Here is a 24,273-nt window from a genome sequence, read left to right as displayed (position 1 = left end):
CTACTCACAGGCTGACAAGGCAATCATGAGCTGCGGACAGCTGGGGACTCGGGCGAAGAGTGCTGCAGAGCCCTAGAGGGCAGACCTGCTGGTAGATACCCAGGGATCGCTTACAGCTCTGGAGCCTCAAATAGAGGCCATGCCGATAGAGGTCAATCTGCTGCGAGCTGATCTCCGAAATGTCTCCGACAAGCTTACTAATGCTGAAACTAAAATTGAAACACTGCAGGGAGAGGTGGCAACCTTGGCCAAATTGGGGTGTTGTGTTTGTCCAGACAGAGTGAAAATCACAGTGGAATAAACTTCCATTTAAGTTTTTGAGTGCAATAAAATGACCACTGGTGAGCAAAGCGACAAGTGACTGATCACTACACTGCTTGGAATCCGTAATAAAAAAGTGGTATACGAAAATCAGTTATTGACAAAGAGCATCAAAATGTAGGTCTTACAGTACGGGAAAGGGAGGAAAGGTAGGCACATCTCTCGAGGAGCCACGGCTCTACATTTCATTGACGTGCAGCGTCACCAGAAGCCATCTTTCTGTCTTGGTCTCAGCCTCTACAGTTATGAAGCTTTACACCCATCAGTTTTGCACAATGGCTTTAAGAAATGCGCTGTATATATCCATTGTTCTCATTCCACATATGCAAACGTCTCGAGTCCTAACTGAAGTATGAAACAGAGGGATAGCTTTTCATTTGGCTGTTTGTTTCGCCCTGACTGTCACATTCATGTCAATAGAAGAAGTGGAGCGAGGCAGTCCACAATCATGCAGGCCCATCACATGGCATCAAAAGGTGCAAGGTATTTTGCCAAAGTAATTCCATCAACTCTAAGAAATGTTTCCCATTAATATTAGACCCTGGAATGGTAAGTAGTCCTTTTTGTAAACTAGGATACCAAGATTGGTGCCATACAGCCCAGGTATAATTTCTAGCAATAAGCATGCTCCCCAGTGCAAAGGTCCCTTGCCTTTCTTACACACGTGCTGAGGCAGCACAGAGATACTGGGGCAATCCCAGCAGACACAAGGCAGAGCTCAAGGATGTAAGCACACTTTGCTTGACAAAAGGGAAACCATGTGTGGGCTGGATTCCCCTATGCGTCTCTGACCTGAATTGGAAGCATAGGCTCTGCACTTTGCAGTTACAGACTTCATTTTAGTCCCGCATACAGTACAAAAGCAAACAAAACACCACAAACACAAACTTTAATTCCTGAGTCCACCTCTACATGCCAAGATACCTTCACACCATCTATGACAGAACAGTGGGCAATTATCCAGCAATACTGCAGCTCTGCTGCAGCCAAATCACGTATTGTGCCCAAGCAGAAAACCAGTTACCTCTTTGCCATCAGCCTCTTACCTGGGTTCTTCATGCACCAAGTTGACAGACGTCCAAAAATGTCAAAAAAGTCATGAAGGTGCTGCTTTCCAGATTGCGGAATCATCGGTAGCACGGTAATTAACACAAGAACTCCTGTGGTAAGCACTACTACATCTGTGTCAGTCTGCAGAGCAAAACAGATACATTAATAGCAGTGAAATCAAAAATATCTACATACTGGCAGATACAAACCATTTCTACTCCATTATCTTCTAACTATTCTGAAATACATGCCCTGCCATTCCTCTGCCTTCCACACCCCATGGTCTGTGCAGCCTCAGCCTACGCAAACACCAGTGACGTATGTTCCCATGATTGCAAAGTAGTAACTGAGTAACTCAGTAACTTAGAAAACCACTATAGAGTAACCAAAAAGATAGATTTGACGTGGAGTGAACGAATAGTTTCTTACCTGTCGGTGTAGTTTTGCAGCTTGAAGATCTTTCTGGATTCACTATGCTGTGCATTATTCCGCGATCTGGTGGTTGGGTCCGGATTCGTAGTCTTTTTTTCTCTCTTTTTTTTTTTTTTTGTAGCCCAGGTGGGCGTCGACGTCCCACCATTTGGTGCACCTTCGTGACGTCGGCACGCTTCCTGCGGAAGCTCCCACCCTTGGGCGCCATCTTCGGATTCTTTTTTCTTTCCTCCTTTGTGGTGAATCCATGACTATGTGTATTAAACTTTCCTTCAACGTAAACTTCTTCACGTATATTTGTCTTGTTAAGCGTTCCCATCTTACTCTATGTCCTTCCACTTTCTCCAGCCTCATCTTTCTGGCGGAGGTGGGTGGGTTCGCTAGTGAATCCAGAAAGATCTTCAAGCTGCAAAACTACACAGACAGGTAAGAAACTATTCGTTTTGCAGCGTGAATCTTTCTGGATTCACTATGCTGTGCATTGATTTCGTAGCAGTTTTGTCACTCATGTGGCGGCTGGGTGGAAGATGAGCGTTGGTTGTTAAAGATATGTTGAAGCACTCTTTGGCCCACTTGTGCTTCCTTGTTCATCTGCACATCTACGCAATAGTGTTTAGTGAAAGTGTGCACTGAAGCCCATGTTGCCGCCAGGCATATGTCTTGGATGGGCGTGTTTGCCAGGAAGGCGATTGTTGCCCCTTTCTTCCTGGTTGAGTGGGCTCGTGGCCCCTCCGTGAGCTCCTCACCCGCTTGCATGTGGCAGAGCTGTATTGTTTTTGCAATCCATCTTGCTATGGTGTTCTTAGTCACTGGTCTACCCAGGAGACTCCTTGCAAAGGACACAAAGAATTGTTTTGTCTTCCTGTGTTCTTCCGTCCTTTCTATATAGTGCATTACTGCCCGCCTTGCATCAAGAGTGTGGAGCGCCCTCTCCGCATTTGATGTGGGCTTCTGGAAGAAGCTAGGGATCTGGATACTTTGGTTCATGTGGAATTTAGATACTACCTTGGGCATGAAATGCGGGTCTGTCCTCATCACGACCCTGTCACTGTGTATTTGTATGTACGGTTCTTGCAGCGTTAAAGCTTGTAGTTCGCTCACTCTGCGTAGCGATGTTATTGCTACTAGAAAGGCTGTCTTCATTGTCAGTATTTGTAGTGACGCTTTATGGATGGGTTCAAACGGCGGCTTCATGAGTTCCGTCTGTACCACGTTCAAGTTCCATGCCGGCGGCGGCATCCTCTTGGGTGGCGCTATTCTCTTTGCTCCTTCCAAGAACCTTTTCACTACTCTGGAAGTGAAGAAACTTCTCCCTGTTTCTCCCCTTGTGTATGCCACAATCGCTGCCAGGTGAACCCTCAGCGAGGACGAGCTTAGTTTGGCTTTGATCAGGTGCGTGAGGTATCTGAGTACTGTAGACTTTCTAGTCAGTTTTTTCTCCAGGTTTTTCTTATGGCACCACTGCGTGAACCCCTTCCATTTCTCCCCATAGCACTTCCGTGTACTGGGTCTCCTTGCTTCTCTCAGCACCCGAAGTGTGCTCTCTGGTAGTTTTAGATGAGCAAACTCTAAGTCCTCAGGAGCCACGCTGACAGGCAGAGGCTTTCTGGTTCTGGGTGTAGAACTTGTCCCCCTTCCATGGAGAGAAGGTCTCTTCTTTTTGGGAACTTGTGTGCTCTGCCCTGCGCCATCTCCATAATCTGGGAGTACCAAGTCTGCCTCGCCCATTGGGGAGCCACCAGGATGAGAGTCATGTTGCTCGACCTGCACTTGTTCAGGACTCTGGGGATCAGTGGCGTCGGTGGAAAAGCGTAGGCAAATCTCTTTGACCAGCTTATCCATAGGGCATTCCCATGGGACATTGGTTCCTGTTCCCTCGATGCAAAGTGTTGGCATTTTGCATTCCGGCGTGTTGCAAACAGGTCTATTGTTGGTGTGCCCCACCTCCTGAACAGGTTCTCTGTCTCTTGGTTGTTCAGTTCCCATTCGTGGGACACCGATGCTTGCCTGCTGAGCCAATCCGCTTCCACATTGTCCTTCCCTGGCAGGTGTATGGCCAGCAGGTCTATCCTGAGTGGGATCGCCCATCTCCATATTTCTTGAGCCAAGCTCGACAGAGGGAATGACTGAGTCCCCCCTTGCTTGTTGATGTAAAACATCGTTGTGGTGTTGACTGTCTGTATCAACACCTTTTTGTTGTAAAGGTGCTTTTGGAAGGCCTTGAGGGCCAGCAACACTGTTTTCAGTTCCAGGTAGTTGATGTGCTTGACCGCATCTCCTGGGTTCCACAGACCCCTCACTCTGAGCCTGTTCATGTGTGCGCCCCATCCTTTCTGGGATGCGTCTGTGGTGATGGTCACAGTTGGGTCCGGTGGCGTTAGAGGCTTCCCCATCGTTATATTCTCCTTCGTCCACCATGTCATCTCCTCCTGCACATTGTGCGTAACAACCACTAGATCTTCCCAACTTCCTTCTGCTTGTGACCATTGTTGTTGCAGCCACTCCTGTAGTGGTCTCATCTTTAGGCGAACATTGGGGACCAGGTGGATGCATGACGCCATCATCCCCAAGATCTTGCTCACCGTCCTCACTGTCAGAACTTGCCCCTTCTGGTAGTGACGTTTCTCCGTCAGCAGGCTGAGTGTTCTCTTCTCGCTGGGTGTCGCTCTGCATTCGACAGTGTTGATCAGGGCTCCCAGGAAGATTTTTACTTGTTCTGGGTCCATGGAGCACTTCCTCCAGTGGATGGAGAAGCCCAGGTTCGTGAGCGTTCTTGTGACCTGTTCTGCGTGGGCTTTGCACCTCGTGAAAGAGCTTGCTTTCACGAGCCAGTCGTCCAGGTAGGGATACACGTGTATACCCTCCCTTCGCAGGTGTGCGGCCACCGCCGCGAGGCATTTGGTAAAGACCCTTGGTGCTGACTTGAGTCCGAAAGCCAGGGTCGTGAACTGATAGTGGTCTTTGTTCACCTTGAATCTTAACAAGTGTTTGTGTTTCCTGTTCATGGGGATGTGCAGGTATGCGTCTTTTAGGTCTATTGTGGACAAGTAGTCCCCGGGCCTTATTTGTGGGATGACCTCTTGCAGGGAAGTCATCTTGAACTTTTGAGTTTTTACGTAGGTGTTCAGGAAGCGTAGGTCCAAGATGGGTCTTAGGCTTTCGTCCGCCTTTGGTACTAGGAAGTAGTTTGAGTACACTCCCTTGTTCCGTTCTCTTTGCGGGACTGGCTCTATGGCCTCTTTGAGGAGCCGTTCTTGAGCTTCCTCCTGGAGCAGGCGCAGTTCTCTGCCCTTGTGACCCCTTCTCTTTGGCCTCCTGCTTGGTGGGTATCTTTCCAACTCTATGCAGTATCCGTGTTGTATAATGTTTAGCATCCACTTGTCTGTGGTTATTTTTCTCCACTAGTGTAGGAAAAATCTCAACCTTCCCCCTACTGGTGTTGTGTGTTCTCTTGAGCCGTGTCCGTGTGAGCCTCTCCTTAGCTGTAGGTGCTCTCCCCCCGGAGGCTTTGGGTGGGTGAGCGCCTCCCTCTTCGTGGAGTCATTTTTGGGGGGGGTTGATCACCACCTCTCCGTCTTTGGCCCCGTCCGTTTCCTCTCCCTCGAAAGGACTGGCCCCTATTCTGGGAGCTCCAATTCTGCCTCTGTTGACCCTGTTGCCATTGGTTGTCCCCTTGTTGACCATGGTGGTGCGACTGATGCGAATGTGATTGCTGGTTTCCACCTCTACCATTTGGTCTCCTCGTGGGGGTGCCTCTCCGCATCCCCCTGAATTGTAGGGCTCCCATTGATTTGACGGTCTCATTGTCTTTCTTCAGCTGGGCCAGTTTGTCATCCACCGCTGTTCCGAACAGCGTCTCCCCATTGAAGGGGGTGTTCAGGATGTTGTTCTGTACTTCTGCCTTGAAGCCTGATATTCTGAGCCAGGCCTGCCTTCTCTCAGTGATACCTATGGCCATCAGTCTGCTTGATGTTTCTGCCCCGTCTAGGGCCGTCTTCAGGCATGCGTTTGCTATGTCCTTTCCCCCCTCGACGAGGTGGGCTGCCCTCTGCCTGTACTCCTCAGGCATGTGTTTCAGCAACTGGCTCATCTCATCCCAGTGCTGGTATTGGTGTCTATTCAGGAGTGCGTTGGAGTTTGCCATCCTCCAATGCATGGCCGCATTCCTTTCTATTTTCCTTCCAGTGAGGTCCATCCTCCTGCTTTCCTTATCAGGTGGTGGGCCAGATGTGGTTGGCACGTTGGCCCTTCTCCTGGCAGTTGCCGCGATAATAGAGTCAGCTGCCACGGTGCCCTGGATATAAGGGGGGTCCCCGGAGGAGAACTTGTATTTCTTCTCCGTCCTCGGGGTCACCGACCTGCATGTAGCCGGTTCCTTGAAGGCTTCAGCTCCTTGTGCAGTGACGCTCTTCAGCATGGGCAGGAAACTGCTTTTTGTCTGTGAGGGGAGCAATGTTTCCAGCAGGAAGTCTGCCTTTGTCTGTTCCTCCTCCAACTTTACATTGTAGACTGTTGCAGCCTTCTTGACGACTTCATAGTAAGCCCCGATGTCGTCTGGCGGCGAAGGCCTCGACGGATACGTCTCCACAGGTTCCTCGGGGTTATCGGCCTCGAGATCCTGCCATTCTTCGTCTAAGGACGCCGAGCATTCTGAGTAGTAGCTCTCGCGGAGGTAATCTCCCTCCGAGCGGTAGAAGTCCTCCTCTTCCCCTTCATCTGTGGGGTCTGGAGTTTTCGGCGGCTCTTCGGCCTCGAAGTCCTCCTGCAACTCTACCTCTTCGGCTGGCGCTGCGGTGCTCGAGGCGGCAGTCGCGGTCTTCGAGGGAATCGAGTAGTTCTTCATTTTCTCGTCGAAGTCTCTCTTCCTCTGGAGCATACTCTCCATTTCGGCCTCGAGCCTTCTTCTCTTTTTCTCCATCTCTGCCGCCTGCTCGGCGTCGAGCTTCCCGGCTGGTCTCTTCGACGGCGCCTTCGACGTGGAGGCCATTTTGAGCGTCTTCTCGCTCGCGGGTCCCTTCTCGAGGGCCTGCTTCGACGACCTATGCTTATCGCTGGTCTTCGCCATCTGGGAGTCCTTTTCGAAGGATCCGCTGGGCTTTTCGGAGGATGCAACTTCGGACGTCGAAAATTTCGTCGCCGGTGCTCCTTTCGAGGACTGAGCCTTTGTTTTTCGGGGTTCTCCCTCAGGCTTTCTAGGCCCTGTCTGGGTTTTCGGGGTCGTAGACTCTCCTACCTTTTTTGAAGGTCTCACATCGGTCTCTACGACCGTGAAGTCATCTGGTCCCTCGGCGATGTTCTCCTCTACCTCGGAGGAGGCGCCCAGGTCGTAAAGCGTCGGCGTGGTCCCTTTCCCTTGCATCGTCTGGTGGGCCACCCTCTGTCTCTCTCGAACTCTCAAAGTCTTTGGCGTGAAGACTGAACAGGCGTTGCAATCCTCGCTGGAGTGGTCGACCGGCAGGCAGAGGTTGCAGACTGGATGCTGGTCCTTCTGCGCGTACTTGTGGTGGCAATTACGGCAGAACTTGAATGGACTGTTGTCCATGTGCTCGGTCAGGGGGTCCCCTGCCCGCTCCTTCTCCTTGGCTGTCGAAAACCTCGATGTTTTCTTCCTCCTTCTCCGTTCTGGTTCTAGGAGGTCTTCTTCTCCGACCTTCCTCGGTCCTTTTTCTTCCAAAAACTTGTGTATTTCCTTCTTTTCTCCTGAAACTTCTCCGGAGCTTCATGCGACGATCCAGACCCAACGGCGGAAAAAAGAATCTGAAGATGGCGCCCAAGGGTGGGAGCTTCCGCAGGAAGCGTGCCGACGTCACGAAGGTGCACCAAATGGTGGGACGTCGACGCCCACCTGGGCTACAAAAAAAAAAAAAAAAAGACTACGTATTCCGGACCCAACCACCAGATCGCGGAATAATGCACAGCATAGTGAATCCAGAAAGATTCACGCTGCAAAACTTGAGAGTCTTTCCTTCTTGTGATTTAAATTCTGATCGAGGAAGGAAGGCATACATGTGTACGTTTGAAAAGGCTTCAGTAAGAAGGGCCCCTACTGAACTTCAAAGAACTAATTCCCATAGTGTAAACATACTTAAAGTGACCACATTTTATCCAAATAAACAAAAACTGATCTAGGAGCAGTGACAGACAGGCAGCCATACCGGATATTTAATTTGGGGGAAAGATTTCAAGATGTCAAATATTTAAGCAGAACATATGCTGAAATTTCAGCCTCAAACAAATTTCAATGTAACCGTGATTCTGTGCTCCATTAGATTTAGGTCTAGCAACAGGTTTGGGTCTAAACATTAGAAAGTGTGTAATGTGGCATGAAGAAGAAGACCTCCCCACTTACTATGCAGGATAGAGTGAAGCTCTAAGAGAATTCTTCCAAATGGAAGCAGAAACTAACCAAAGGAAGTTTGCTTGGGGAGGCTACACTATGAGGTGATAATCTCTGCAGAATCGGTCAAAGAATTTTAGAGAATTAACTGGAAGAATAAAAGAATGGATTTTGTGGATTGCAAAGAATAACCAGTATGTGTACTTGGTTTGGATAATTTTAGATTCAATGCAAATTATTTTTATAGTACTTGAAATGTAATTTAACTTTAATCAAAGGATCACTTTGTCTGAGTGAAATAGTATCTTGGAATGACCAGGCCCAAGATGCTTGCCTAGATCTTTGAATTCATGCAAGATACATGCTGCAAGAAGTCACTGGCTAACCATACGTCTGAGTAACAGAACTCTGCCTACAATGTATATCAATTTGTAGGAGCTGCAGAATTAGAAAGGCCAATAGGCCTTGCATTTGAGACCTACTGGCTTTGCAAGGTTGAAGGTTGCTAGAGAAAACAAAAATAAAAACATACTGATGCATAAGGAAGCAGCACAAAGGGCGAGCAGATGTAACATGGAGTAGGGGGGAATACAACATCGAAAGGATGGGCATGGAAGCAACATTTAGGGCGGTCGGAAAAGTAATGCCAATGTGGAGCATGTTGGGATCCAGCGAGGGGGGGGGGGGAGGGGGTCTTGATAAGCACCTGGGTGACAGAGCAAGCCCTAGAAACACTCTACGTTGAGCAAAACACAGGGGCGCGGGGGGGGGGGGAAAGCACCAGCCAGAGCGCAACAGGAAGTGCAGCAGGGAGAAGAGAAGTACATTAAGGAGGCAGCTCGAAAACACGTACTCTTATGGAGTCCCTAAGCAAACAGAAAACAGTGCCTGAAAAGCAAGCAGTGGAAGAAAATGCACAAGAACAGGAAGAAAAGCCCTGACAACCTAACAAGCAAAAAGTAAGGGAAAGTGAAAATTAAGTCAACCAATGGTATGCAGTGGGCGAGCTCTAGTCCACTTGAAGCGGACACTATGCGTCGGATTGGTCTGGTAAGCGATACCCATTGACTCCACAGCTCAACTCCTAAGCTGATCATAAACTACGATCTACTTAGGAAGGCTCAATGGCCAAAAGGTAATGTATCTTTCAAAAACAAACAGTAAAGTAGAAGATAAAAGACCACCCCATTGGAGGGACGTGGCTTGGACGGCAACGGCTGCCTAAATCAGTCACTCGGCACACAGGAGAGCTCTCAAAGCCGCAATCGGGAGTTAAATGACAAGGGGATGACCCCTTTTCCACCCTGCCGGGACCTGTAGAACTAGCCAGGACTGAGATATCTTGGTTTGCCAAACTCAATCATACTGAATTTGCCATTGGTAGGCTCGCTGCATGTCTGCTAATCAGGAGAGCCAAAATGGCGGTGGTGCCCACGACTGACTTGAACTCCGAGTAAGTTGCTGCCTCGGCGTGTTCCGTGTGCATATGCCACCCCCTGCTGTCACCCTGCGCAGTCTCCACCCCAAGTAGGAAAATACTATGCTTTCAGGAGTACCAGCGGATTGCAATTGACAACTCCTGACCCCGGCAATGGCGACTATGGCGGCACCCACAGTTTAAGCCAGGACCTAGGGAGTGCACCGTCTCTTACATATCAGTCATCGTGCACGCTTACAACTACCCCTGCGACCCTCGCTGTTCAGCACTCTAACAGCCGACACCAGGACTGCTGGAACTCAAGTTCTTTACTCTCGCGATGCCAGACTCAGCAATAGCAGCACTGGCGGCAATGGCGACATCTACATCTCAGAGCGGTGCTCTGTAATGGTGGCAGTGGCGGCATTGGTGATATCTGAAACCCAGTCCGGAATTTATAGCTTAGTCCCTACGTGCACCTGCAGAGCTCAGCAACCTGCTCATTAAAGGGCCCAGATCTTCGCCAGCCACGCTGTTCGTGAGTAAGTGTGCACATCCTCTCAGGTCTGTGTATGACTCACTGCCAGAGGAGAAGAGCTGTTGGTGGAGAAGAGTAAATGTGAGTGCTTTTGTGCCAGCCTGCAACCGTCTTTAACTGCACCAAGCGACTCTTTCTACACCTGCCACATCACGTACTAGCAGCACAGCGCTTGAGCAACGTATTGGTGAGTGTCTAGACTCCTCCTATGACTTACTCGTGTTACGGCAGTTCTGTGGCCCTACAGATGCCCCGAGGTAGCCCCACATTCCGAAGCTACCTCCACTCATGCACGGACCCTGGTTGTGGATTGTACTCTGATGATTTGAACGTACCTGCCTCCATCTGCGCTGTTTCCGCCCTTTACACCTCCACATCGTGGGAAGTTGCTCTTCGATAGCCACTTTATCAGTGCTGGCAATTTTAAACCTCACAGCGTAATACAGTCTCATCCCTGCATTGTACTTGTGTCCATCACAGCGCAAACACACGTACTGGGGTGAAACATTTCTGCACTGGCCACACTTTCAGAGTTCGCACTTGGCCACTGACAAGCGGGAGGCTAAATCTACCAGTAATCTACCAGTCAGAGAGAGGCTGCCATCCTAAATCCCCTAAGGGAGCGTTTATAGCTACCAGTTTTTCACCTCAAACACTCCATCCCAGCCCCATAATGGCGGACAGGGAAAGCGGAACCAACAACAAGAAAGTACAACAGGAACCAGCAATATCGGACTCTCCAATTAAGGCCAAATCAGATCTGACCAGCACAATGGACATGATTTAAAAAAAACTAGCTGAGGTCCATGAATTGGCGAAATCGACGACAAATAACACTGACTCCATGCAGTTGGAACTTACAGCAATCCGCGCTGACATGAGCACTACGAACAAGAGCATATGTGAGGCAGAGCAACGCTTAAGCGCTGTAGAAGACAGGACCTCCCAATCCTCCAAAGTCATTAATCACCTCCTGAGCACCACAAATGAACTCAAGACAAAACGCAGAATTGGAGGATCACAACAGGAGAGGGAATGTACGTATCTTTGGCATTCCGGAGGATTCAGAGAAAGATGCAGGCTCCTGTGTGGCCTTCCTTGAGGCTTGGATACCAATGAACAGAGGGATTAAATTCCACCACGGCCTGGAACTTAACAGGGCGCACAGAATACCAACATTCAACACTCCAAGGAGGAAAAGTCCCAGACCCATGATCAGTAATCCGCTCCGCTACCAGCACGCAGAGGCCATCTTATACTTTGCCAGGAAAAATCACCATGTCACCTGGGAAGGTCAACGCATAATTTTTACGCAGGACTACTCCAAGGAGACCATCGATACGAAGAAAGGTTTCCTTCAACTGAGAGACAAACTTAAAGAGAAGAATATTCAATATTCCTTTGCAGGCCCTTCGAAATTTTAAAATCACAGAAAATGGCAAAACACATTTCTTTACTAACCCTCAGGACATTATACACCACCTGGAAGACTCTCCCTCACAGAGTATGGACCGGTCTAGCGGCTCATCTAACAACCGGAAAACTGATACCCATGACTCTGCTATTCCTTGAGCTGCCTGACTTGTATGACCCACTGATACTTCTGTAACTCTGTCCTCATCATCTATTTACAAGAATGCTTTAATATGTTACTCTACATTATTACGCTGTCATACACCTGAGGCGTCCACTATTGATGTATAAGCTGTTGCCTCCCAAACGCATATCTCTCGCCTATATCACAAATCTTGCTCCCCTTGTGGGGTGTTCCGATCTCACTGTAGGGTTACGCCACAATGTGTGGTGTTGCCTAACAATCCTCCGGTCACTATTGGTCAATTCACCTGACACTCCTTCAAGTTGCCTATCTGCCCTAATGGGCCACTGCATGATGGAGTTCGCTGAAAACCGATGAGTCCTAGAATTCATAAAATGTACCTTGGTTCACTTTGTTCATACACATTTCGAGTTTACGTTAAATGATATCAGTGACACAGACCCCTATGAGTTTCACTCTTAAGAGTATCCTCGTGCCGTAATCGTTCCAGTTTTACCGCTATCCTTTTACAATTATGGTGTGGCGTAGTTCAAATACAAGTATTTCTCCTGATGAGACACTGTTCCATTATGTCTCTCTGTGTTGCCTTTAGACGGTGCTGCCGTCGTAGCTCCTGTCTTCGAGTTTTGCTGAGAGGGGTGGGTGGATAGGGGAGAGAGGGAGGAGGGGGGTAGGACGGGAGGGGGATGCAGGGCTTGGGGGTAAATGTAATTTTGGCTGTTTCCCTTTTGTTCATTCTTCATTTTTTTCTAATTGTTGATCTAAGCACAAATGTAGTATCTCGTTGGCCTTATTCAACTCGCAGACTCAAAACCAGACACCGCACATATTCCACCTTGAGGAGGGACTACAAATAGTTGGACCCATGTCCAGCTGCAGATACTTCCCCAGCGATATACCTTCAGAGACACCGCCTTACCATTTGCACCCACCACAATGCCTCTCAATCCTCTAGCGATTACTGTCACTTAGATGGCTCAGACTAAATCCCTGGCAGAAAACCTTACTATTGTTTCTCTGAACGTCAAAGGCCTCAATCACCCAGTGAAGCACAGAAAAGTCTGAGCATTTAGCTAAGTCCAAAGGTGATGTCATCCTGCTTCAGGAGACAAAACTCTCAGAAGAGGATATAGGGTTCATTAAACATCACTGGATCGCTCATACTCTGTGTTCTCCGGCCATTCATAAGAAGAGAGGTGTGATCACCCTAATCTCCAAAAAATCCAACATTTCCATCACCTCACACACTCGCGACTTGGAGGGGAGACTCTTAGTCAAACACCTAACGAGAGGCGAAGACCCCATTCACGTGGTAAATATATATGGGCCTAAAGCTGACGAACCAGATTTTTGGAAATCGGTCTCGACTACTATTGAGGGCTTACCTCAAGACGACCTTATTGTTGTAGATGTTGACTTCAATCTCCATTTAGACTCCCTTTCAGACCGGCAATCCAAATGCACATACCAAACCTCTCGCACACATGAGACACTTAAACGTATCTGCTCCAAATTTAACCTAAGTGATTCCTGGCAACTCCAACAACCAGATGTGAGAGACTACACATTCTACTCAGCGCCACATAATTCCTACTCTAGAATTGACTACATTTGACTCTCCAGCGCATTCAAACATCTCATAGAACAAACATACATAACACCCAAACTAGTTTCCGACCATTCATGTATCAGCACCACTCTCGCAGGTACCCACTCTATCCTACCACCGAAACGTTGGCGCTTTAATGAAGACATACTCTCAGATCCAGAGAACAAACGTAAGATTGTGGACGCCATACAAGAATACATCACATTAAATGATCTCCCTGATATTAACACTTCCACCCTATGGGATGCGCTCAAAGCTACAGTTAGGGGTGTCATTATAGGTATCAGAGCACAAAAACAACAAAACTGATACCCAATCTGGAACTAGACACACGAGAGAAAGATCAAATCACTAGAAATATCCCATTCTGCTAATGTAGACAACAAATATACACTGGACCAACTTGTTGAAAAGAAATAGGAGTATAGTACAATTGTGAGCAAACGCGCTGGAGTGTGGATAAATAAATTTAAAGCACTCAAACTATGTGAGGGGAATCGAGCTTGGAAGCTACTAGCATCCTACCTCAAACACAAGCAGAAGCAATTTACCATAGCCTCGATTAACCCCTTGCGTGCTGATGACAGAACAGTTCCGTCATCAGCATCGGTTGAGCTGTGCTGATGACGGAACCGTTCCGTCATGACTCCGCCCGCGCAAGGCGGAGTCAGCACAGGCGGGGAATACGCCCCGCACGCAAGGGGTTAAAGACCACACTAATACCACGCATACCAAACAAAACAAAATTCTAGACACCTTCCAAGCCTTCTACGAGGACCTATGAAATAAGTTAACACTAGATGCGGAGGCGTGCTCTAAATACCTAAACTCGCGGAACCTCCCCAAACTAACAGAGAAAGACAGTTCGGCATTAGGGTCCCACATCACTGACAAAACTCTCGTCAGCTATCAAATCCCTCAAAAGCAATAAAGCGCCAGGCCCGGATGGCTTTTCAGCCAGCTTTTACAAGTTATTTGATTAATGTCTCAGCCCTACTTTACTAATATTTTTCAACTCTATTCCGGCGGAGGGCCGTGTCTCAAAATCAATGGGCGAAGCCACTGTTATTGTCATCCCTAAAGAAGGGAAAGACCCCCTCAACAAAAAATTACCAACCAATCTCGCTCATCAACCTGGATTGCAAGATTTATGCAAAAATCCTTGCCAACAGACTCAATGCAGTCCTTCCAAAGTTGATTAGTAGCTCTCAAGTGGGGTTTCTCAAATACCGCATGTCCAATGACAATACCCGGTTACTGTGCCACGGTCTGGAGAAAGCTAAAATAACGGCCAGCCCCTCTGTTGACATCACCCTGGAAGCGGAAAAAGCGTTCGACAGGGTGTCTTGGTTCTTCTTGAAACAGTGCATGCTATCTTTCAACCTGGGGAAGGTTTATATTGACATGGTAATGGCCCTCTACTCTGCTCCGTCCGCCCAGATTGCCATAAATGGCACCCTGTTAGACCCATTCCTCTTGGAACAGGGCTGCCCTCTTTCGCCTGACCTGTTCCTCTTAGCCCTTGAACCCCTCATCACCGATATAAAACGTAACAATGAAATTACAGTGTGGATTTCGGAGACACACGGGTAAAACTTTCTGCTTATGCGGAAGATATCCTCGTTGTTACAGAGAACCCAGATACTTCCATTGAGGCCCTCATGACCACCATAGAGAGATACTCAGCCCACTCTGGATACAAACTATATCGCGATAAGTCAGAAGTTAAGCCACTGAACGTTTACGGCACCAGAGACATGCTGGGTAACTCTGGCCTCATGGCAGGCTGGTTTTATTAAGTATCTCGAGATTGAATTTGGCAGTACCCTACTTGAGACGCTCCAGCGTAATGAATCCTCCACCTTAGAAAAAATTCAAAGCCTCATGGACGGTTGATCTCCTCGTTTCATAACATGGTGGGGGATGGTCGAGGCCATCAAGATGATGATCTCTCCCCTAGTGAACTACCCAATCACAATGCTGCCCCTCACATTATCTCCAGACTTCCATCACAATGGACGTCTTGCTCTCCAAATTCTTATGGAAGGGGAAAAAGCAAGAATTTGCATAAAGAAACTGCACCTGGATAAGTCCTTGGGAGGGGTCAATCTGGCGGACTTCAAACTAGATCAGACGGTGTTCCTTGCCAAACAAAGCAACTACTGGTTGGCACCCCCGTCGACTATACCCCCGTCTGGCTGGTCATAGAGAAAGCTCTTCTTAGGAATCTCGCCCCAGCGGTCGTCCTAACTGCGAACCTGAACACGGTCACTTGCCCAAAATCCATTTTCCAGAACACTAAAATCGTTTTGCGGAAAACTGACAAACTCTTGGACATCGGTATAAGACATTCTAATATGGCATCGCTTTGGCATATCTCCACATTCCTTAATAAGGGGAAACCACTACATAATGAATTATGGGTTAAAAAAGGTATCTACTTCCCCCATCAGTTGTTTAGCGACTCCTACCCCTCTCCTTCAAAGAGGTCCAATCAAGATAAGACATTAATTACTCACTAGAATTATATCATTTTTAATATATAAAGTCAGCGATTACTAAAGCAAAGCTCTCTACAAAACCTCCTTTTCTCCCAAACTACCTTGCTAAACTAAATAGTTTATAGAGCCAGGAGACCTGGTGGCTGAGTCTAATACGCCTGCAACACTCCTCCCTCAATAAGCATCTCACACATTTTTGGGAATCACACGCCTCTTTTCCAATATCAGAATTCGATTGGTCCAAAACATGGGCTTCAACCATGAGACACAAAATTAGCCCAGCACTCTCCCAGACGAAGTTTTGGCTACTCCATAGAGCTTTCTGGACACCTGCGCGTCTCCATTCACACAACGCAGTTTGTTGGAACTGTAAGGATAAAGTAGGCGAATTAGAACACCTCCTGCTCCATTGTGTATGCGCGATACCCTTTTGGGACCAGATCTTTGCTTTTCTCTCCAACATTTTCTCATACACTCCCCCCCCTCCTCTCCCCCCCCCCAAAAAGAAAATATCGACCCTGGTATTCGGCTTCCTCAAGGCCAGGTCCCTTACTGATAATGATAGGGCCCTGCTAGATCTACTCCTCACTGCAGCGGTCAAGATCATCCTTAGTAACTGGAAAGACACCCGCAAAGCCTCCTTTGCCTGCTGGTTAAATTGGGTCTGCAACCTAAGAGGGGCTGATACTCGCTGTGGCGATCCCCTACCAGAAGTATGTGGGACACTCTTGACACCTATTTAAGCTCACACAAGCCACCATGAACCTCCTACCTTACACTCACGAACCCACCCTACAAAACACGTTCACTACGTCTGCTGGACTTCTCTATGTTGATTCTCTGTCCACCTCTCGTGCCAAAGTCTGCGGCTGTTATCTTCTGTGGGTCAATGCTCTTATACTACATATGCTACTTGAATCATTTATGTTATGTTATTTTTGGTTTCTTAATGTCTGCTACTGCCCACAAATGCTATTTTTCTACATTCATGATTTAAGTTTTGTATGTCTCTTCCCTATGTTTTTATGATTTCATATTGTCTGTATTACCTTTTGTTTGGAAACAACCAATAAAAACTTTTGAACACAAAAAAAGACCACCCCATTCCGGGAAGCTACAGGAGAAAAGCAGCCTTCACTGGCCAGGTGTAGAATCCGATTCACTTTGCTTTGATACTTTCAGGAAGGTTATTACCTGGCAGAACACGCAAGGAAATGGTTCGAGATGCTGAGGTGTACAGTTTATGGGCGCCTAGACGTTCCAGTGCAGTATTTACAACCAAGGGAATATATATTGAAAATATTTTAAGGTAATCTAATAAAACCTCCCTTCAAACCGCTAAAGAACCAACTTTTCATTAATGAAGTGATCATTGTGTTATCTAGCAGTATTTATAAAGCGCCAACAGTTAACCCCAGGGGGATATCATGGTGCTGTAGATGCCACATATTGTATTGCTGAGGGAGAGACCACAGGGGTAGGAGAAGATAATTGTGACAAAGCCACGACCAGACTGTGTTCAGCTGAACAGCCTGGGTCATTTTGTTCAGGAATGACCCAAACCAGCATAGGGCGGGGAATGAAGCCCTGTATTCTGGAGTTTATTTATCAATTGACAATGCGAGACAGTGTCAAATGCAGCGGAAAGATCAAGTAGAATCAGGGCAACAGCTTTGCACTGATCTACTTCTAATCTTGTGTTGTCCAGGACAGCCAGAAGAGTATATTCTATGCTATTCGAGGCTCTGAATCAGGTCTGAGAGGGGTCAAAAAGTTTACTGTTTTCTAGGAAGGCTGTCAATTATCTGTTGATGAGTCATTCCAAAACTTTGAACATAAATTGAGGCATGGAAATAGGGTGTAAATAGGAAACCTCACAGCTGTACCTCTGTCATCACTATTTCACATTACAGATCTCAGAAGCATCTCTCATGGCCCGAGCAGAATGTCCTCGATAAAAGCTGCAGACAAAGTCCACCAAACCTACTTTCCAACAACTGCCCCTCAACTCCTGTCCTCCACTCTTTCAAGGACCTTTATCTTGGTCTCCACAACATTTTGCTGATCTGTCTCCACAGAGCACTTCAAGAGCTACCTATCAATCGTGCACCTCAACCAACCTTCTTAATCGCCCTGCTATCCCTTGCGCCAGTGTGAGTACACTTCGATAGTAAACACGAGTGCTAACTAAACACACAGAAGTCTATAATCTAACTTCAGGAGCAGCCTTGCTTACCACCTCTGCTGCCACACTGACAAAGCAATAACCAGAATAATCTCTAAACTGTTCCTCAGCATCAACTAAACCCTGGCTGAATAAGGCACACAGTCAGAAAGCCCAGGTGCAGGGATCCTTAGGCAGCAATCACTCTGACCCAGTGAAGAGACAGAATGGGGTTTGAAACGCATCCCTGCCGGTACACATCTCAAAACAACAATCAAAGAAATAACAATTGCCTCCTATTTTCCCTAGGAGATGGCTGAAAAGGAAAATGCTACTTACCAGTATGCATCTGTTCTTGGCATGTAGAGCTGCAGAGTTGTACACTATGCATAGATCGCCACCTAGTGTTGGGTCCAGATGTTTGCAGTTTGTTGTTGTCCTGAAAAGTTCTTTGGAAGTCACGAGATAGGCGACTCCTCCTTAGGACCACATTGAGCATGGGCATCGGCTCCATCCCCAGACTGTTTTTCGCCATTAGGGAAATGATGGAGCTTTGCAAGTACAGGAAGGATGCCCGTGTAATTGACATCTAATTAAGATAATACGGGAACAGATAAGGGTAGCCGGGGAGGCGGGTGGGCGTGTACAAGTCTGCAGCTCTACATGCCAAGAACAGATGCATACTGGTAAGTAGCATTTTCCGTTCGAGGCATATGAGCTGCAGAATGTACAACATGCTTGGATTATATAGCAGTACCCACTCTTAGCGGCGACCACCCCTATCTGTTGCAGTAGTTTGGAATAATGTTTTGAGAACAGCCTGGCCCACATTAGCTTGTTGTTTTGTTTCCACATCTATACAATAGTGTTTTGTGAATGTGTGCGGTGTAGCCCATGTGGCTGCTCTGCAGATGTCATGTAGGGGAATGTTCCCTAAAAATGCCATTGAAGCCCCTATCTTTCTGGTAGAGTGGGCTTTAGGAGGAACAGATAGTGTACGTTTAGCTTTGTGGTAGCAAATCTGTATGCATTTGACAATCCATCTAGCTATTACACATTTTGAAATGGGATTGCCCTTGTGTGGTGGTGAGAAAGACACAAAAAGTTGTTTTGTCTTACGAAAGGGTTGTGTTCTTTCTATGTAGTATAGCAATGCTCTTTTGACATCTAAAGTGTGAAGAGCTCTTTCTGCTACTGACTGGTTGCGAGAAGAAAACGGGCAGTTCCACAGATTGATTGAGATGGACTGGAGAAATGACTTTAGGCAGGAATTTTGGATTGGTACGCAGAACAACCTTATTTTGATGCATTTGCAAAAAGGGTTCTTGAATGGTTAGTGCTTGTAGTTCACTAACTCTGCGCAGGGAAGTAATAGCTACTAAGAACGCAACCTTCCAGGTTAAAAATTGTAATTCACATTTGTGTAGGGGTTCGAAGGGAGGCCCCATTAGCCGTGTGAGAACGACGTTTAAATTACATACAGGTGAAGGTGGTACTCTGGGAGGAATTATTCTCCTAAGGCCTTCCATAAAGGCTTTAATGGCAGGCGCTCTGAACAGAGATAGATGTCTGTTTTGAAGATATGCTGCTATTGCAGCAAGATGTAGTCTAATAGACATATACGCTAAGTTACATCTTTGAAGATGTAGTCAGTAACCTATAATGTGTTGTATGGCCACATCCAAGGGATTATTATCGCTATTATGACAATATTTTACAAATAGTTTCCACTTGGCTGCATAATATGCCCTAGTGGTTGGACGTCTAGCTTCTTCTATGACATTCATACAGTCTGGAGGAAGGTTCAGATATCCAAATTCTAGGACTTCAGGAGCCAGACCGCTAGGTTGAGCTGAGTTTGGTCCGGGTGTCTGATCTCTCCACGGTTCTGTGTTAAGAGGTGTGGAGACAGGTGTAATTTTTGGTGCGATACTACAGACAGTTGTAGCAGTGTGGTGTACCACGGCTGTCTGGCCCACATTGGAGCAACTAGGATGAGGGTCAGATAATGCTGCTGTAGTGTGCGTACTACTAGTGGCATGAGTGGTAGAGGTGGAAAAGCGTACGCAAATCTGTTTGACCAATTCATCCATATCGTATTGCCTTTGGACAGTGGGTGTGGATATCTGGCGGCGAAGCTTGGGCATTTTGGTGGGTAGCAAATAGGTCTATCTGAGGGGGTCCCCACATCTGAAAGAATGGCTGAAGAACTTGCATATGAAGTTCCCACTCGTGGGTCTGTTGTGTTGGACGACTTAACAGATCCGCTATAGTAATTTGTACTCCTGGGACATATTGGGCTAGAAGGAATATGTTCTGAGGTATGCCCACCTCCATATTTCCTGTGCTAGTTGAGATAGTTGCAGGGAGTGCGTGCCTCCTTGCTTCTGTATGTAATACATTGCAGTCATGGTGTCTGTGCGGACTAACACAGCTTTTTTGCTACTTGCTTCTGGAAAGCTTTTAGTGCCAGGAATACTGCAAGTAACTTCAGATGATTGATGTGGAGTAATTTTTGTTGCGGTGTCCACCTGCCCTGCATGGTGTGTTGCAGTAGGTGGGCTCCCCAGCCGGAGAGCGATGCATCCGCAATCAAGATTATCTGTGGAACTGGCTCTAGGAACGGTCGTCCCTTGGAAAGGTTTTTGGTGTTCCACCACTGCAGAGAGCGATGAGTTCGACCGTTTCCCAACACTAGGTCTGCTAAGTGACCTTGAGCCTGGTTCCATTGACGTGATAAGCACTCTTGCAGTGGACGCATTTGAAGTCTTGCATGGGGTACTATGAAGATGCAAGAGGCCATCATCCCTATGAGTTGCATGAGCACTCGTGCTGGGAGGGAGTGTTGTGGCTGAAACTTTGTTAGGAGAGTTTGCATGCTGGCTATCCTTGCTGAGGTGGGATAAGCTAGTGCTGTTGAGGTGTTTATTGTGGAACCTAGGTACTGTTGTACTTTGGATGGCTGTAGATGAGACTTGGTGTGGTTTATTGTGAACCCCAAGTCGTGGAGCAGCTGGATGGTGGCATGAGTGCGTTTTGCGCATTGATTGTGTGAACTGGCTTTTATGAGCCAGTCGTCGAGATACAGGAAGACGTGGATGTGCTGCCATCACTGCCAAGCACTTGGTGAACACCCTTGGTGCTGTTGTGACTCCGAATGAGAGTACTTTGAACAGGTAGTGCTGCCAGTCTATTATAAACCTGAGATACTTCCTGTGATCTTTGTGAATGGGAAAGTATGCGTCCTTGAGGTCTAGAGTTTCCAGGAAGTCGTTTTATGACAAGAGGAAGGACTTGCTGGAGTGTGACCAAGTGAAAATGGTCTGACTGTATGTATGTGTTTAGCGGTCTGGGGTCTAAAATAGGCCTTAGAGAGCCGTCCTTCTTTGGGATTAGAAAATGCAGAGAGTAAACCCCCTTCTTTTGCTGGTGCAGAGGAACTAGTTCTATTGCACCTTTTTCTAGCAGAGATACTACTTCTTGCTTTAACAGTGACAGATGTTCTTGTGACATTGGACGTTGTTTGGTGGGGTAGATGTTAATTCTAGACAGTAACCTGATTGAATAAGTTGCTGCACCCACCTATCTGATGTGATGTTGATCCATGCAGGCAGGAACTGTTGGAGTCTTCCCCCCACAGGAGTGGAATGTTCGGGGGGGGGGGGGGGACTAAAGTCATTTGGTAGGGGTGGAGGTAGAGCGGGAGGTGTTCTTGCCTCTGCCTTTGTTGTTGTTACCCCTGTAACCCCCTCTCTGGTAGCCCTTGGTGAATGTGGATTGGCCAGGGGTTTTGTAAGAAGAGGATGGACTTTGAGGAGTAGCCTCTTGTGTTACCTCTGTACGATGAGCAACGAAAAGAACGTCTGGGAGCTTGCTGCTGCAAGGCTCCCATAGATTTTGCAGTGTCAGTGTCTTTCTTCATTTTTTCCAAAAAATGAAGAAAGACACTGACACTGCAAAATCTATGGGAGCCTTGCAGCAGCAAGCTCCCAGACGTTCTTTTCGTTGCTCATCGTACAGAGGTAACACAAGAGGCTACTCCTCAAAGTCCATCCTCTTCTTACAAAACCCCTGGCCAATCCACATTCACCAAGGGCTACCAGAGAGGGGGTTACAGGGGTAAGACACGTCAACATTTGTGCCAAATAGGTGTGTTTCATCAAATGGCTGATTAAGTATGGAGTTTTGCACCTCAGGTTTAAAACCTGAAATACGTAGCCAGGCATGTCTACGTAGTAAGGTGCTGATCAGGGCCGGACTGGGAACCAAAACCGGCACTGGCAAAGTGCTTGGGGATTGCCCAGTGCCCGCTATGGCCAGTCCGGGCCTGGTGTTCATTGTCCTTGAGGCAGTATCTGCAGCATCTAGGGCACAATGGATGGAAGTATTCATGATATTTTTACCTTCATGTATAAGTTAATTAGCCCTGTTCTTGTATTTGTCTGGTAGGTGCTGCATTAGGTACTCAAGTTTATCATAATGTGCCCTGTCGTATCTTGCCAGCAAGGCTTGGGTGTTGGCAATGCGCCAGATGTTAGCTGCTTGTGCCGCAGTTCTTTTGCCAGAGGTGTCAAGGAGTTTAGTTTCTTTGTGTGGTGGTGAGGCTTCCCCTGTTTGGGAATTAGCACGTTTACGTACATTGGATACCACTAAAGAATCTAATTGTGCCGGACCTTTGATATAAGCAGGGTCTGAAAGGGGCAGCTTTATATTTCTTTTCAATGCGGGGATTGAAGACCCTAGCTCTAACAGGGTCTTTAAAAATTTCTGTTGCGTGCTTTATGACGCCCTTAAGCAATGGTAAGAAGGTTGTAGACCTTTGTGTGCTGTCAAAGGTGTCTAAGAGGAAGTCTTTCTACACTGCGTCAGCATGCAAGTCCACCCTATGATATTGTGCAGCCCTCTGGACTAGCAGGTTAAAACCTATGGTGTCTTCTGGTGGGGAAGGTCTGGAAGGATAGGCATCATCCTGTGGGACATAAGTCACATCAGGGGTGTTGTAATAATCCCATGGATTAGTTGACTGAGGGGGGACTATTAGCCTGTGGTGGATAAAGTGCACCTCCACCTTCATAATCAGAATCTGTGTGTACGTCATCGTCTAGATTAGGAGATGGTGTAGGTGAATGCTGTGGTGAAGGAGGTGTATGAAAAGGAGTAGTATGGGAAGGTGGAGCAGAAGGGAACCTTACTGGAGAGGTTGCAATGTCTCTTCTTTGCAGGGGGAGGAGGTACTGGCGCCTCAAGTTGTCTCTTCTTGGAGCTGGGAGTCAATTGTCCCGTTTTGGGATCCTTTACAAGAGTATTTTGTTGTGGATCCGGTGTAAAAAGTTCTTGTGAATCAGGTACATCCTTTGGCGTCGAAATGTTCGGCTCCGTAGGTTTTTTTAGGCACCAAGTTGGCAGTTAGCTTAGGAGTGTGCCCTTTCGAAGTATCTTTTGAGGGAATCTGTTTTTTCGGTTCCGCTGGTTTTTTCGGCTCCGATGCATGTGAATCTGGAGCTTTGGCAGATTTTTTGCTCGGCTCAGAGTGCAGTTTCGATGTCGCTGAACCGTGCCAGTCTTCGGCGCCATGTGCATGGGTGTCGAAGCAACGGTCGCCGTGGAAGAGAAAGATGGCTTTTTCTTCGGTGACGGTACTGGGTCGGCACCGGAAGTAGGCTGGCTCGAGCCAGAGCCGCCTGAAGGCTTTGTTGCCTTCTTTGCCGAGCCCGAAGGCGGGGCGTTAGAAGCAGTGTCTCAATGTGCACCCAAGCCCAAAGGTGAGGGTGTGAGCGCAACCTTTTTAGATTGGTGTCGAGAAAGGGGTGGGGTCGACGGTCTTACTTACGACCCGTTGAGCTGGAGTGACCTCCTCGACGTCTGATTCTTCGGCATCTGATGATCCGATACTCTCTTCGGCGTGCTGGTGATCTGGCACGTCGACGCCTTAATTGAAGATGTCGTCGGGAATCAGAGCTGACGAGCGAGCCTTAGTTCTTCGAGCTAGTCGGTCCCGGATCGTCTTCTTGGGAGCGGAATGAGGCACACGCCGAACAGTCTTTGGCCTCGTGCTCCGGTGAAAGGCACAGGTTGCACACCTCATGTAGGTCGGTGTGGGGAAACTTCGACCCACATTGAGGACACTTCTTGAATGGCGTCCTTTCCATGAGCCAGAAAGTGATGTCTAGGTAGGCCCGAAGGCCTTCGTCGATGACCGTAATCGAAGACTTTGAAGTTGGTAGAGATTCGCGTCTTAGATCGCGATTGAGACAATACCGTCGAACTGGGTGAGGATTGCATGCCAAAGGAAATTTGGTTCCAAACCGAAGCGCAGGAAACACATCCGAGCCCAATGGCGGAAAAA

General features: G+C 47.6%; 1 protein-coding gene across 2 annotated transcripts in view; it reads right to left on the bottom strand.

Annotated features, from left to right (window-relative positions):
* The window catches only part of TSC1 (TSC complex subunit 1), a 302,457-nt gene that overhangs the window by 162,480 nt on the left and 115,704 nt on the right, over positions 1–24,273 (bottom strand). For both annotated transcript variants that reach the window (XM_086924753.1, XM_086924752.1), the window contains exon 5: positions 1,368–1,512. In XM_086924753.1, the coding sequence (XP_086780879.1) occupies positions 1,368–1,512 (145 nt within the window). The remainder of the gene's footprint in view (positions 1–1,367; positions 1,513–24,273) is intronic.

The sequence above is a fragment of the Lissotriton vulgaris genome, chromosome 5 (genome assembly GCF_964263255.1).
Source record: "Lissotriton vulgaris chromosome 5, aLisVul1.2, whole genome shotgun sequence".
Classification (NCBI taxonomy): Eukaryota; Metazoa; Chordata; class Amphibia; order Caudata; family Salamandridae; genus Lissotriton; species Lissotriton vulgaris.
The sequence above is the reverse complement of the archived record's forward strand: the minus strand, read 5'-3'. Positions and strand labels throughout refer to the sequence as shown.